The sequence below is a fragment of the Zophobas morio genome, unplaced genomic scaffold (genome assembly GCF_036711695.1).
Source record: "Zophobas morio isolate AGI-343-1 ecotype UQ-CSIRO unplaced genomic scaffold, CSIRO_AGI_Zmor_V1 ptg000205l, whole genome shotgun sequence".
Lineage (NCBI taxonomy): Eukaryota > Metazoa > Arthropoda > Insecta > Coleoptera > Tenebrionidae > Zophobas > Zophobas morio.
The window spans coordinates 19,263-32,758 of record NW_026972309.1 but is presented as its reverse complement, the minus strand read 5'-3'; the positions used below and the strand labels follow the sequence as shown (position 1 = coordinate 32,758).

At 31.0% G+C, this 13,496-nt stretch overlaps 2 protein-coding genes across 7 annotated transcripts; one reads left to right on the top strand and one right to left on the bottom strand.

Moving 5' to 3' along the window:
• Positions 1-5,551: 5,551 nt before the first annotated feature.
• On the top strand, positions 5,552-10,269 carry LOC135145986 (ubiquitin-like modifier-activating enzyme ATG7). Of its 4 annotated transcripts, none has more exons than XM_064078116.1 (23): positions 5,552-5,707; positions 5,774-5,830; positions 5,893-6,004; positions 6,059-6,106; positions 6,634-6,721; positions 6,783-6,908; positions 6,964-7,081; positions 7,140-7,235; positions 7,291-7,381; positions 7,431-7,521; positions 7,734-7,825; positions 8,047-8,107; positions 8,183-8,242; positions 8,330-8,407; positions 8,708-8,818; positions 8,873-8,957; positions 9,049-9,086; positions 9,140-9,188; positions 9,548-9,614; positions 9,781-9,806; positions 9,866-9,963; positions 10,015-10,128; positions 10,193-10,269. In XM_064078116.1, exons 1-23 carry the CDS (start codon positions 5,587-5,589, stop codon positions 10,232-10,234), a joined length of 1,869 nt encoding a protein of 622 aa, XP_063934186.1. In that variant the 5' UTR covers positions 5,552-5,586; the 3' UTR covers positions 10,235-10,269. The 4 variants fall into 4 exon arrangements, with proteins under 4 accessions (XP_063934186.1, XP_063934185.1, XP_063934184.1 ...); XM_064078115.1 differs by having other exon boundaries at positions 5,761-5,830; positions 6,059-6,165; positions 8,330-8,389; XM_064078114.1 differs by having other exon boundaries at positions 5,761-5,830; positions 6,059-6,165.
• Positions 10,270-11,694: 1,425 nt separating this feature from the next.
• Positions 11,695-13,120, bottom strand: LOC135146010 (uncharacterized). 3 transcript variants are annotated; one of them, XR_010283646.1, is made up of 4 exons: positions 12,648-13,120; positions 12,247-12,577; positions 12,095-12,188; positions 11,695-11,746 (listed from the first exon to the last, which is right to left on the bottom strand). XR_010283646.1 is itself a non-coding variant. In XM_064078153.1 (4 exons), the coding sequence occupies exons 1-4, from the start codon at positions 12,755-12,757 to the stop codon at positions 11,740-11,742; spliced, it is 519 nt and encodes a 172-aa protein (XP_063934223.1). In that variant the 5' UTR covers positions 12,758-13,120; the 3' UTR covers positions 11,695-11,739. The 3 variants fall into 3 exon arrangements, 2 of the variants coding, with proteins under 2 accessions (XP_063934223.1, XP_063934222.1); XM_064078153.1 differs by having other exon boundaries at positions 12,270-12,577; XM_064078152.1 differs by lacking the exon at positions 11,695-11,746 and having other exon boundaries at positions 11,973-12,188; positions 12,270-12,577.
• Positions 13,121-13,496: the final 376 nt, after the last annotated feature.

The following is a 13,496-nucleotide window of genomic DNA, read 5'->3' as shown; positions in this document are numbered from 1 at the left end:
GAAGAAATTTACAGTTTTATTGTATTTCTATTATATATTACAGTTGATACTTGAAGCACTTCTTGTAAATTCAGAAAATTTTCAGCGTCTCACATTATTTAATTCTGTTGAGCCAAAAAATGTTAAGAAAAAAGTTATAAACTTTGTTATAAATTGTTTAAGCGAAATTAAGCATCTCGAAGATCATAAAGAACTTATTAATGATATACTTTTTTTTCTCAACCGCGAAGACTTTTTACTTGCCGCTGAAAAAATAAAATTTATACCTCAAAAAGCTCCATTATCTCTAAAACTCCCGAGGAAATGATATTAATAAATATTATTAAGTTATATTATTTAAATGTAACTTTTCTTGGGTATTCGTAATTATACACTAGTGCAAATTGTTTTAATCCTTTGCAATTTTTCATTTAATATAGAATAACTTTTTAATAACTTAATGGATTACTTTAAATTTGATACACAGTATACTTCTATGTTCTAGCTACATTTTGTTAATACTTGATCTTAATTTGGGTTGATATTCGAAAAGATAAGAGCTTGTAAATTTGAAAGATTATGGAAACAATTTTGCGCGCAGAAAAAATTTAATTTAATAGAAGAGTTTTTAATCCTTTTGCAAGAATCACTTGCTTGTACCCCTTTTGGCATACTGGCAACCAGGGTGTACCAGTGTTATATTTTTTCATTTTGATTGAACACGTGCCCAAAGCTTTTTCAAGTTAGCACGAGCTGATTCGTATGTTCCCAATTTCACTTTGAGATTCCCCCAGAATGCTCAATGGGAATCAGGAGATTGCAGAGGACAGTGTAGCACTTGGAATGACTAATTTGAGTCATGAGCGCACCGATAGTGCAGTGTATCATGTCACCAAGTCCAAGGCCAATCGTATGTTCTGGGTAGGTTATTCTTAGTAATGTCTTAATAAGTGATTGCGGTAATGCTCCCTGTCACTTTTTTCATATATCTGACCCCTCAGGTATTACACAGGACCAAATCACAATTGATCCTCTCCCTTGTTTATACGTTTACACCACCTAGTGATCAAGTATTCGATTATCTCCGGATCGCCTCCAACACCACCTAATATCATCTGAACCATAGAGATTGATCTTGGTCTCGTCCGAAAAGATTACCTTTTCTTAGTAAGAAATGGACCAATTTTCGTACTTCTTCGCAAACTCAAATCTTAGTCGCTTGTGACGTCTGTCAAAGTAGGTTTAATTAACTTTTCTTTTCGCAAGGAGACCAGCAGAATGCAATGCTCTCGTACGGTCTATCTTAAAACTACTCTATCTAATGTTGTTTCTATGATTTTTGAAGCTTTCTGTGCAGATTCATTTGCGCCCATGTCACTTGTCGTACAAGTCAAGCTACATCCCTGTTTTTCAAGATCTTTGGACGCCCAGGTTCATTGCAAGGACGATTTGGAAGGATGCGTTTTGATCCGGGGTATTGTGGCATTACTGAGACCACATTCACGACCGCTCTCATTATAAGGTTTACCTTGATCTAAAAGACATTTTACATAATTTTCTTAATCGATTGAAATTTTACGCAGTATTAAATTAAGGTCTCTAAATAAGCTATCGTTTACAGTCACTTAAACCCTTTAAAAAAAAACCCCTTTAATGGAGTGATCATAAAAATTTCGTATGAATGGGGGGCATACATGCAAAATCGTTTCAATCAGCACAACCTTTAAGAAGCGATAGACTTAACTAAGAAAGCAATTCCTCTAATACAAACTACGCTAAATAGATCTCAATCCAAACTTATATATATAAGGGATTCATATAACCAATTATTAATTAAATGCGTTATAGAATCTTTACGAAAAAACATAAAACAGAAACAATTTTGAACGATAGTGTAACAAGTCTGTAATTGTCAGCTCTTTAATATTTTTGAAATCAATTCTATATTTGGAGTTTCAATTTTCCTTCTTACTTTGTAAAAATGGAAAAGTAAAATGGGATCCTTAGAGAGTACCAATCTCTCAATCTCCCAAAAAAAAATTTCGTTATCGTTGATTTTTATATTTAATATTAAACTTAAATTTTAGGGTATTTGTTGAAAGAGTACACGTGTAACTGACAGAGCTTGAAAGACCCGAAAAAAGCCCTCATTGAATAACATTATTGCCTTTAACTTCGAAAAAATGAAAATATACAGCGATACTTTCAAAAATCTTCGTAACTCTCATATCTCGAAAGAATATTAAATAAATATTTATAATTTTTACTATTTATATTTAATTTAATTAGGTATTCTTAATAAAAATAAATGTGTAATTGTCAGAGCTTTGATAGTTTAGTGATAAAGTTTATTAATTGTTTTTCCGAGGTCTGCGACATCAGTGACTTCTTATAATCAAGGTTTACTTCGTATATTATCTAGTTTATTATCTTTAACAACGATAAAAAATATTTCATTTACAAATTTTAAATGTTTTACTGGATAAATTTCTTTGTTTTCGCTACCTCTTCAGCGACCAAGGTTAGAAAATTTAAAAAGTTTTACTTAAATTCTGTGCATTTCTGTGGCTAGCATGCTTATTTATAAGTTTTATTTTAGGAAGCAACTTCTTGAGGTCCAAAACCTGGACCCCTTGCGTCATTACAATAATACTGGAGAACTTTTGATCAATATGAAAATTTTATTAAATATTTAAAAAGATATATAAAAATATTTTTAAAAAAACTTACAAATGATTAAGTGAATGTCTGCCAGTAAGGTTTTGAAGGTTACTTTAAAAATATTATTCAGCTTATGGTGCGGACATTTATAGGCAACTCCATCACCTCAAAACCAAATTTTTAAAACACACTTTATTTTTACAGCCTTTTCAAGCATAGATAATGCCTTCAACAGGGTGAGCGTATTTGCACATTTAAGTACGTAAGGATTAAGGCTCGACTCATTTGTTGATTTATTCGCGGATTGTCAATTTATTATTTATTATCTTTCTTGAACAGGTATATAGACCCTTTTGTTTTTATAGCATAAAATAAAGTTTTTATCAATTTTCGACTTGTAGCTTAAGTATATCCTGTGTTTTAAATTTTTACTATTGTGTATAATTACATTAAGTAACAAGCGAAAAAGGTAAAAAATATTATTCCTTTTTGCCTGTGTAGAAGATATATAAAAAGTCGACTAGATAGCGTAAAGTCTGATAGTCTCAGTCATGTATTACCTTTTACACATAATGTAATTTATTGTGAAGTGCATAATAATCACAGGAAGTTCCATGAGCAATGTAGCATCTTGACCTTGATGACTCGTGCTTTGGTGCTCTGAAGCATCTGTTACATTATAAATGTACTCAGAAACCGCCCTTTAGTAACTAACGGTACCGCAACTGTGTTTTATGTTTATTCAATTTGTATGCAACTTTCCGAATGGGAGCAAATTTCATATGCGACAATTTCAACATAAAGAAATTTATATTTTTTAACATTCTGTGACTTTTTTTTTTATTTTTTTTATTGTAAAAAAGAAACTTAACACGACAAACCTACCAACCAATATATATCTTTTAATCTCACAAAGGTAACAGCGGCGATAATTATATTTTTCAAGAGCTAATTAAGTTTTCGTATCAAAAGCAAAAAGTATTTTTCTATTAAATGTAAATTTAGCTGCTGACTTTACGATCCCTTCAATCTGTAAAACTAAAAATTGCTTCTGTTTGTATCGGGAAATGAAGGAACTGACTTCCTCAGAGTGAACATTTTTCATGCCGGTAATGACAAAAAAAAATGGGTCTTCTTCTATACTCCCTGTTGAACTTTGGTTTAAAATAATGACCTAGTTTGCAATAATTATTGCAATGTGCTCCAGACGAGCAACTTCTTAAGTATAAACAAATCTCGAAAATTGATTTAAATAAGTACATAGATGTAGTTAAATCTCTATATGCTAACAAAACTCTAAAATTAGATATAAACAATAAATGGATACATTAGCATTCACCCGAAAATAGATAATGTATGTAAACCAAGCATAATAAAGGATAGAATATAAAGACGGTGTGAAATTTTTCGTGGGGCTTTACTAAATATAAAAAAATTTTGACGAGACTCTTGAAAACATTAGATTATTTACGATTAAAAAAAAATAGACGTTACCAACCATACTCTTAGCAAATTGCGGGAGGGATAATATTTGCAACAATTATTGATGCTCAAGTCAAAATTATAACAATAGTAAGCACTACTTCTAAAACTTTTATATTTGGTTGTTATGAAACTGAAACTACTACAAAATTTAAATTTTATTTAAGTAATTGTTAACGCTAGAACGCTAGAATTTAATTCTGATTTTCAGGTCAGTTTAATCACAAGTCAATGCTACATTCCCGGCATAGTCTTCTTGTATATATTATTTCTCCAATCATACTATGTTATAGTCACTAAACTACACTGTGTGTAGATTTAAAAATTATTTGTAATTCAAAGTACTTTAAGCTATACAATTTGTGGGTAACTCAACTTAAGATAGTAGTGATTGAAAATTCATTTTAAAAACAAGCTTTTTAAAATACTAATTTAAGCCTCCCAATTTGGCAAAACTGATCTTCATTGTACCCCCCTGGGTAGAGTAATTCCGTATTATATTATACATTTGAGACTGAGATTACTATATGTAGTATTCTCGATTATATGTTGTTCAGTCGGGGGGGGCCTAATAATTAGCTATACATTTAAGTTAAATAACCTAAATATTTTAAGGAGTATAGTTATATCGTACTGTGCTATGTAACAGAATTTGTAATTTAAACCGCAAATTTGTTGCCTAACTTGCTGCTTATAACGCGGTACCCTTTTTAATTAAGAAGGATCATAATAGAATACAGTTTTTCCAAAATTATCTTGTTTATTAGGTTTTTTACTTTAATAAAACTAAGTAGTATTACAAAAAATACGAGTACAAGAAAACCATGAACCCCAAAATTTCTAGTTATTACATAAACTTGTGCAACTTACATAAATTTCCTGATTTCAAAAAAGAAATAAGGCGCTTCTAAAACTTCTGTTATAAGTAGCACTTAAGAGAACTTTTCCAGTTAATTTGAAACCTTTTTTACTAACTATTAATACATTTGGATTATATGGACGTTGAGGTTTAAATGAATGTGAATATAAATAATTTATGATTGTTAGCATAGGATGATTAGTCAACTTTATATAACCAGAGAAAGAGAAGCCCCACTGAATTTTTTTTCTCTGTTTTATGTACACAGGTCACTTACCCTTTTCCTGCATAATTAAATTACCGACCTTCGTTCACCAAGAAACTTAAGCAGAAACTAAACTGTGTGCCTTTGGTTTGGTGAAAAGTGCATTACAATGTGGCCATTAGCTATAACCTAAAGAGTCCACTATTAAGTTTTATAATCGCAACTTCCTTTTATGGACTACTAAATGTTTATTATACCGAAAAATTATACTGTTAATTAAATTATATAAATAAAGGAAAGTACTCTACCAATGAGGATGTTTTTAAAAACAGACAGTTATTTATTACAATACAAGAGGTAAAAGTAGGCTGTTTTCCCACTTTTGAGGGTGCTTTTAATAATGTCTCAAGTCTTAAAGGTGGTTCCCTTTACTTCCATTCCTGATGCCACCTTTTGGCACGAACTTACAAGGAAAACACTAAATATTTATAAATTGGACGATACTCCAACTCCTCTATGGGGTTCTCCCTTAGATATTAAAGTTACTTTCTTTTAACTATTTTCCTCAACAAAGGTTATTTCTATAGTGGAAAAGCACTTCTCTATTCTCCACGATTTCATCTTGATAGCCACTCCTTTGACGAGTATTATTTGTTTAAAATATTTTGTATATACTATAGTAACTAGACTTTTAATTTAAAAAAAGGATTCCTGAAACTGTGGGAACAGTCGTGCGGGGGACACTGTTTAATTATAGTCGACTTGAAGATTTTAAAAAAAGTGATAAGTCAGCCATTCTTAACTCTATTTGTGACGAGGTGCCGTCATATGTATTTTTACTTTTATCAACTCTTCACGGTAATACTAACTAGATATGGGCAGATATTTCTTCTGAAAATGTTTTTGAGGATCCTTCCCTTGTTAATCGTTTTTTCCTGCTTTGTTATGCTAATATTAAAAAATATAAGTATTATTATTGGTAATACTATTATAAATTTACAAGTTTAGACTATTTTATTAAAATATATTACTAAAGATCTATTGAGAATTATGTATTAAAAAATTATGTTAACTTTTTAAGAACTTTGAATCTCTTAAGTAGTAACTGCCTTATAATAAGTTATAAACTAAAAATTTAAATATTTTGATTTTAAAAAAAACCTATTACTATTCATACTAAAATATTTAAAAGGTAATAAAAGTAAAAAAAAATAATTTTTAAACCTAAGGTTTGTATTCCCTTTGTATTCCTAAGCAGCGTTATGCGCTCAATAGAAAATATTAGGCTAAGCACTTATAAAGGGCAAAGTATATAATTTAACAAGTCAAAATCTTTCGTAATTTCTGTAGAGTTGCTCCTTTATACTAAAAATAACTAAGGAAAAAATTATAAAATAATTTAAAATAAAGTTAAAAGCAAATGCAAAACTAAAAATTTTCATAACAGGTTTTGCTTTCCTGCACTAATTTTAAGTGAAGATTCTATAGTATACCAGCACATTATGCCTATCACTGAGTATCTTCCTGCTCCTAATGTAGTGTATAACTACTACTAAATATAATTATGATAACGTTTTTTATATCACAATATACAAGTTAAAGACTCTGATAGATAGTTTTTCTGCGTTGCATTATAAGCAAAGGACCTTTTTTGTAATTGATCTTATCACTGGCACTGCCCATCCCCTCCACGGCTGGCAAGATTTAGTGCGTGAGGAAAAGGTGGATTAGTATTCTAGCCGCGTTTGGAAGGCTGTTTATATACTAATTTTTAAAGCTTGTCGTTGGGTACTGCGACCCATGTGGCAACCCGCATGCACCAGGATGGCCGATCAGAAATGTCGTCGCGACTATACTATGCCACTGTAGCCCTTACGTCCAAACGGTGGATATTGGTCGGATCAAATTTACTTATATATATATATATTGTAAAGTAAACACTGCTTTTGTTAGTGTGTTACCGCGAAGAATGGAAGTCTGGAGTTTGTATGGTTGAACACGGCATAGTTGTTTGTGGCCTGAAAGTTTTTTCTTTAGTTGATATAAACAGTTATTTATTTTGAATATATAATAAAATAAATTATTTATTGATTGTTGGTAACAGGACCGTTAAAAATAGTGGGCTGGGAGAGGAATGTGAAAAATAAACTTGCTTGGCGAGTTTTAGATTTGAGTTCTACCCTAGATCCTAAGAAGTATAAATTTTTATATGTACCTCATTACCACAAATTACAAAATTGCTAGGATCGCTGAAACTGCTTGCTTTATAAATTTGAGTTTAATGAAGTGGCGACTCTTACCGTCTCTTGATATTGATAAACTTTTCGCCGTAAAAGTAAAAAAAAGCAGCTATAATTTTTCCACCCAATTTTTATTTGGGGGATTCACATTATTATAATGGCTAGAAAATTAAGAATAACTTACCGGATGTTACAAACATATAATTAGAACAAATAACCCAATACAACGCAATTTAGCATTTTCTTATCGAAACACATTTATTTTTTATTGGATTAACTTGCTTTACTTTATTAATATCTATGGAAGTGTCTAATCATAGGCGCGGGTACACTAGGTTGTAATGTGAGCCGCTGTCTACTCGCGTGGGGGATCACTCACGTGACCTTTGTTGATAACGGGTAGCCCTTTATATTTTTATCAACTGTGAATGCTTATTATGTAGCTAAACCTCAATAATACGCAAGGGTTATGTCATTAAAAATATTTATTATTATTAAAATTATGTTAAGAGTTTTAGCTTAATAGGTAGGAAAATCCAATTATTATGCTTTAAGTAAACCAACAAAAAAATAATAGGTTGGTCATTACAGGTTAGTTTTATATTTTCTTGTTTTACTAGGAAAGTTTCCCTAAGTAACCCCACACGCCAAACTCTTTTTGATTTCAAAGATAGTATGCAGGTAATAGTAGTAATAATAATAATTAATAAAGATAATATTATATTAATAATACTGCAAATGACGTGAAACGAACAGGGCGGCAAGTGTAAAGCTTATGCGGCGGCGGAAGCGCTTAAACGCATCTATCCCAACTGTGTAAGCGCTATCTATATGACACACACTTATTGCTACTTATAATAATAAACTTTGCTCTTGATAATTATTTTTTATCTTTCCCAATAGCAAAGCCGGGGCTACGAAATAACTGTCCCTATGCCGGGCCATGCCATCGCCATTGATGAGGTAGACTCGACTTTGAAGGTTTTACATATTTACAAATAAGTTTAGCGATATTTTTTATAACAGGTTGCTATACTATTATATAATTTTTTATAAAGTTAAACAAGTTGGTTTTTCAGCAGTAATCACTGATATAATAATGTTTTATTTTTTTGTGCACTCTATTTAAAAGTGTATACAAAAAATACTTTGCGAGATCTTAAATTAAGTAAATAAAAGCTATTAGGAGTTAATATAAGTTTGGTGTGCATTATTTTCAAAAAAATTAATGTTTGCAATATGAGTACTAATAAGTATAGTTTTATAACAAACTCTTGTTAGGATTTTAAACTGCTAGAAGAACTTGTTATAGAGCACGATGCTATATTCTTGCTAACTGACAGTCGTGAAAGCAGGTGGTTGCCCACTGTCCTTTGCCAGGCTCATGATAAAGTTAAGCAGTTTTTAGATTTAATTAAGCTTCATCTATTGAGGATAAACTAATAGATTTGTATGAATGCCGCTTTGGGTTTCGATTCTTTTGTGGTTATGCGCCATGGAAATTACGACACTCCTATTAAAAAACGCTTGAGTTATTAAAAAACTATTATTAAGATAAAATAATGATAGTAGTCAGTATAGAAAAAGGTTTTAATGGAATATTATAATTATTTTCATTTAAGGTTGTTACTTTTGCTCGGATGTTGTGGCTCCAGTGAATGTAATATTTATACAAACCTTTAATGTGATTCTTTGCTAATTACCTACATCAAGTCCTTTGAAAGCAGAACATTGGACCAGCAGTGCACAGTGACGAGGCCAGGTCTATTTTCGGCCACTAGTATATCATCCTAACCAAATGAAAATATCTGACTTTGCTACTATGATGCACTCTAATTACTACATATTACTGCGTAGCTTCCTTCAGTATACATAATAATGCAATAATGGGCGTCACTTAAAATTTTAACTTTTTTTTTAAGCTATTGCGACTATGGACTTGCAATATATAATAATCGTGTGCTGATAAAATACCTTTTGAAAATACTTTCCTCTACCTTAACCTACATATAAGTAATACTATGTCGTAGTTTTAGTTTAATAGGATAAAAGGTTGACTAAAAAAAAATTAACTAAAAAAGATATTATACCGAGGAAACCTGCTAATTTTATATAAATAAGGTCTTTCCTTTATAGCAAGTGCTTTAACGGTAGAATTGTTTGTTTCTTTTATACAGTATCCAGAAAGGTCAGTCCATTTATATCTTTAACTGTTTTCTCTTAACTTACAACCTTAAGTGCACTTGCACTAAAATAAGAGTACTAAAAAAATAATTTTAACTTTAAAATTACTTTTATATATCCGTTACTATTTTGTTAACATTGCCTAATATTGTTAACCTTTCTATCTCCAGCAATGAAGTTGAGGAGACCCCTTTGGGTACTCCAGATTATGTGATGATCGAAGCAAGCTTTTTTTAATTTTGATTAAATAATTAGGAATAGTCCCTCACCAAATTCGAGGGTTTTTGTCCCTGTATAATTTATTAATATCCCGCGGGGAAGCTTTTAGTAACTGCGTTGCATGCTCTGAGAAGGTTAGCAATTAAACCAAACACTGAATATTATAAATGTTTAAAGTCTTGAAGGTCCTTCAAGCCTTTAGGGATAACAAGGAAGAGTTGTTATTGAAGTGTTGTAACGACGCTCTTTACTTGGAGGAGATTACCGAGTTGGCATATACAAAAGAAAATATTGATCAAGTAAATTGTTATTGTGTTTGGCCGTTTTTTTCAGTAGAGTCTCTTACTGGCGTTTTATGAACAGTTCTTCTTGGACTCTGATCTTGATGATAATAAAGAAGATTAATATTTAATTGTTTCATCATTTGGCAACTGTACAAAATAACTTAATAAAATGACGTTTCTTTATAGGGAGTATAGAATTGTAACCTTACCGAATTCTTAGTCCGTCAATCGGACTCCCGTCACGCAGGCTAGGAGCGCTCGTTTGTAGTAAAAGCTGAACTTTTGCATCAAGCGGTCGATCCAGCACCAATATTTTATTTTCATTAAATTTGTTATGAAATAAACCCCACACATATGTTCAAAAATTAATAGAACTTATGGTAACGAGGTCTTTATGAAAGATAATGATGGAGGATGAATAAATAGATCCACCACTTAAATTACGCTCATGATAACCACTAGCAAAAATTAAGTACTAACTTCAAAGGATTTATGACAGTGCGTATACTAAAAAGTTTTTAAGTTACTACATTAGGTGGTACACTAATGAAACATGCCCTTACCCCCGGAGAACCGGTTTTCACAAGAAAAATTAGAAATATCATTTTGGGTCCTAATTCCTGTATTGCCCCGGGGTTTTTTTCAGGTCTTTCTAGGGTTAGTGTTGGTAGGAGTTTTGAGGGTTTTGAATGTTTTACAAAAAATTATGAACACACTCCCCAGGCCTGTTAGTCAACCTCTGCGGATATAATTATTGAGGCAGGCATCATTATCAACAAAATATTTTAGTTAGCGAACTCTATGAGTTTATTTATATACTATAAGATTTCAAACTACTCTTACAATTCTATTCTGAAAGTAATAAAATCATTATTACCCAATAAAGCCTATTAAAAATAACTATAAAGCTGAACTTCTGTTATGAATCTTATTTTTATAGACTAAAATTATATTTTTTTAATTTCTTTTTTTTTTTTTTAACCTTTTTTACAGTTTAAGTTAGAAATAGGTAAATTATTTAATCTTGGTTATAGGATTCCAAAAATCTGGTTACTGTAATCTAAGAATTTTTCTTTTTAAGTAAGAAAGGAACTTTAGTTTCTTAAAAATTTAGGTGTATTACACTTTACGAAATATTTGTATATTGTAAGCTACACTAACACCTAAAGTTTTTGAGTGAATCTCTGGAAGGTTTAGCTTAAGTCTTTATTTAATATAATAATTTGTTTTACTAAGTAAGTTGAACTTATAAATTAGGTTATAAATTGGATTTTAAAAAATCATATATTTATTTTTTTGAGCTATAAATATGCAAAAAATACAAAATTTTAAAAATTATCAAAATTTTGAAAGTTAAGGTCAGTTATTTTTGCTTTTATTACACCTGCAAAATATAGATTTTGTATGATCAACAATTAAGATATAAAAAATTCTATAAAACAGATAAATATAAGAGCCTCGACGGAAGTAAAAAGTCAAAGAGTAAAGAGTACTAAAATAAAAAGGACACTTGAAGTGCTAAGAAAAAAAGTAATTTAAAAAAAAGTAAGGTAGGTAAATAGTAAATTATTTATTCTACTACTAAAAGATATACCAACAAAAGTTTGTAAAACGGTTCACATGGTCTCAAAACCTATTTTAAAAGATTTTATATAGTTTGAAGTATATACAAAATATATATCTGATATAACATAGATTGTAATAAATAAAAGTTAGGGATAACATTATTTTTTTTTAAAGTAAAAGAGATTAACAAGTGAACCCTAAAACAAGGCATACAAAATTCCAATTCACCAACACAGTTTAACTTTAACACAGACCAAAAATAAACAAAGTCATCTACCATTAGGAAAAATAAAAAAGTAACGAAATTTATGGATTTCCCCCAGAAATATACTTTTTAGTATACTCAGTAATTCTCTTTAAAAGACCAAACTCTGCTACAAAATCTAAAAATTTCTCGTTTAAAACTACAGGTGACCTGCGAAGGGCATCAAACAATAACTTTAAAGATTTTCCTAAAGTAAAGGAGTCCGAACTTTTGTATTTCTTCTCTATTCTTTGATGTAGTCCAACTAGATTGCCAATAGGACACATCAGGAACTATTCCCAAAAAAACTTGCAATAACTAACTTTATAATTCCTGCCTTCATAACCTTTTGTGCCGTGTACTAATGTTTCATCTTGCTTATCCACGGTAATGCTATCAACCCTTTCTATTGAGATATCAACAAAATTTGAAGAGGGGCCCTGCAAGAGACACTGAGACATTCGGGTTTCAGCGTTAATAGGTCTATCAGCACATTGACAATCCCTAAAAATATTTAAAGGTCCCTCATTTGAGGAACCTTGCAGACCTTTAGGTCTTAATCCAGTCGTGCCACATAGGGTGTAGGGTTGCCACACCTCAGTGGCACGTTTCCTCGAGACATCATAGGGTAAATTCATCCCTTCCAAGCTACTCCTAAATTGAGGTAGTTCATTACGCATATTAGTTCAGAAAAGTAGTGTTTTGGCAAACTCTTGTTCCTTACCTCTGTTTAAGAAGGCCTGCTTCTATTTCTGTGGAGCTGTAAATCATGCTTAACAAGCTCAAAGTATGCGTGAGTGGCCTACCATCAAGAGCTAAACTAAATTTATCCATATACGTTTTCTGGCATCAATAAGGAATTCATTGAGGTCAAAACGTTTATGTGAACCAATAATTTAGTTTTTCGACAACTATTAGCTTCTATCCTCCTGCTAGCATCTTTTAAATTGATATATTGGAGGGGCAAAGAAAAAAGTTGTAGCTAAAATCATTGGCAATAGCTAAAATATATTTAATTTTCCTTTATGCATAAGGAGATCGTGAATCAAAGACACCATTTCTCCAAAATCCCATTTAATTTTAGCAGTTCTTTTAGACCTCACTTCAAGCATCTTGACTAATTTATACCATTTTTCACTTTTTTCATATATAGTGGCCCCTTTTGAGTATACGACTGAAATAAACTTATTACTTTTATAATTTTTATTTCCAGGAACAGATTCAAAAAGGTCAGTATATGACCTGTTTTTAAAAATGAGCTCCAAACCTTTTTAAAATTCTTCATTAGTGAGTTTAAGTCATTCACTAATGATTTCAGTTATACATCTAAAAGGAAGCTTTAAATATGATTTATCAATCAAGGAAAAGAAAGTTGAACGCATTAAACTCTTGAAAGAAACAACATTAGTGGCACTTGCTTTGTTGAAAACGAGTTAACTTTAAAGTAGAAATGTTAACTCCTAAGATTTCTGAGTATGTTCGAATGTACTCATCCACAAAAATGTTCCAAGTCCCGCTTTTTACCACGAATTCTATGGATAAAAACCCTTTTCAAACTGATCTTTTATGGGGG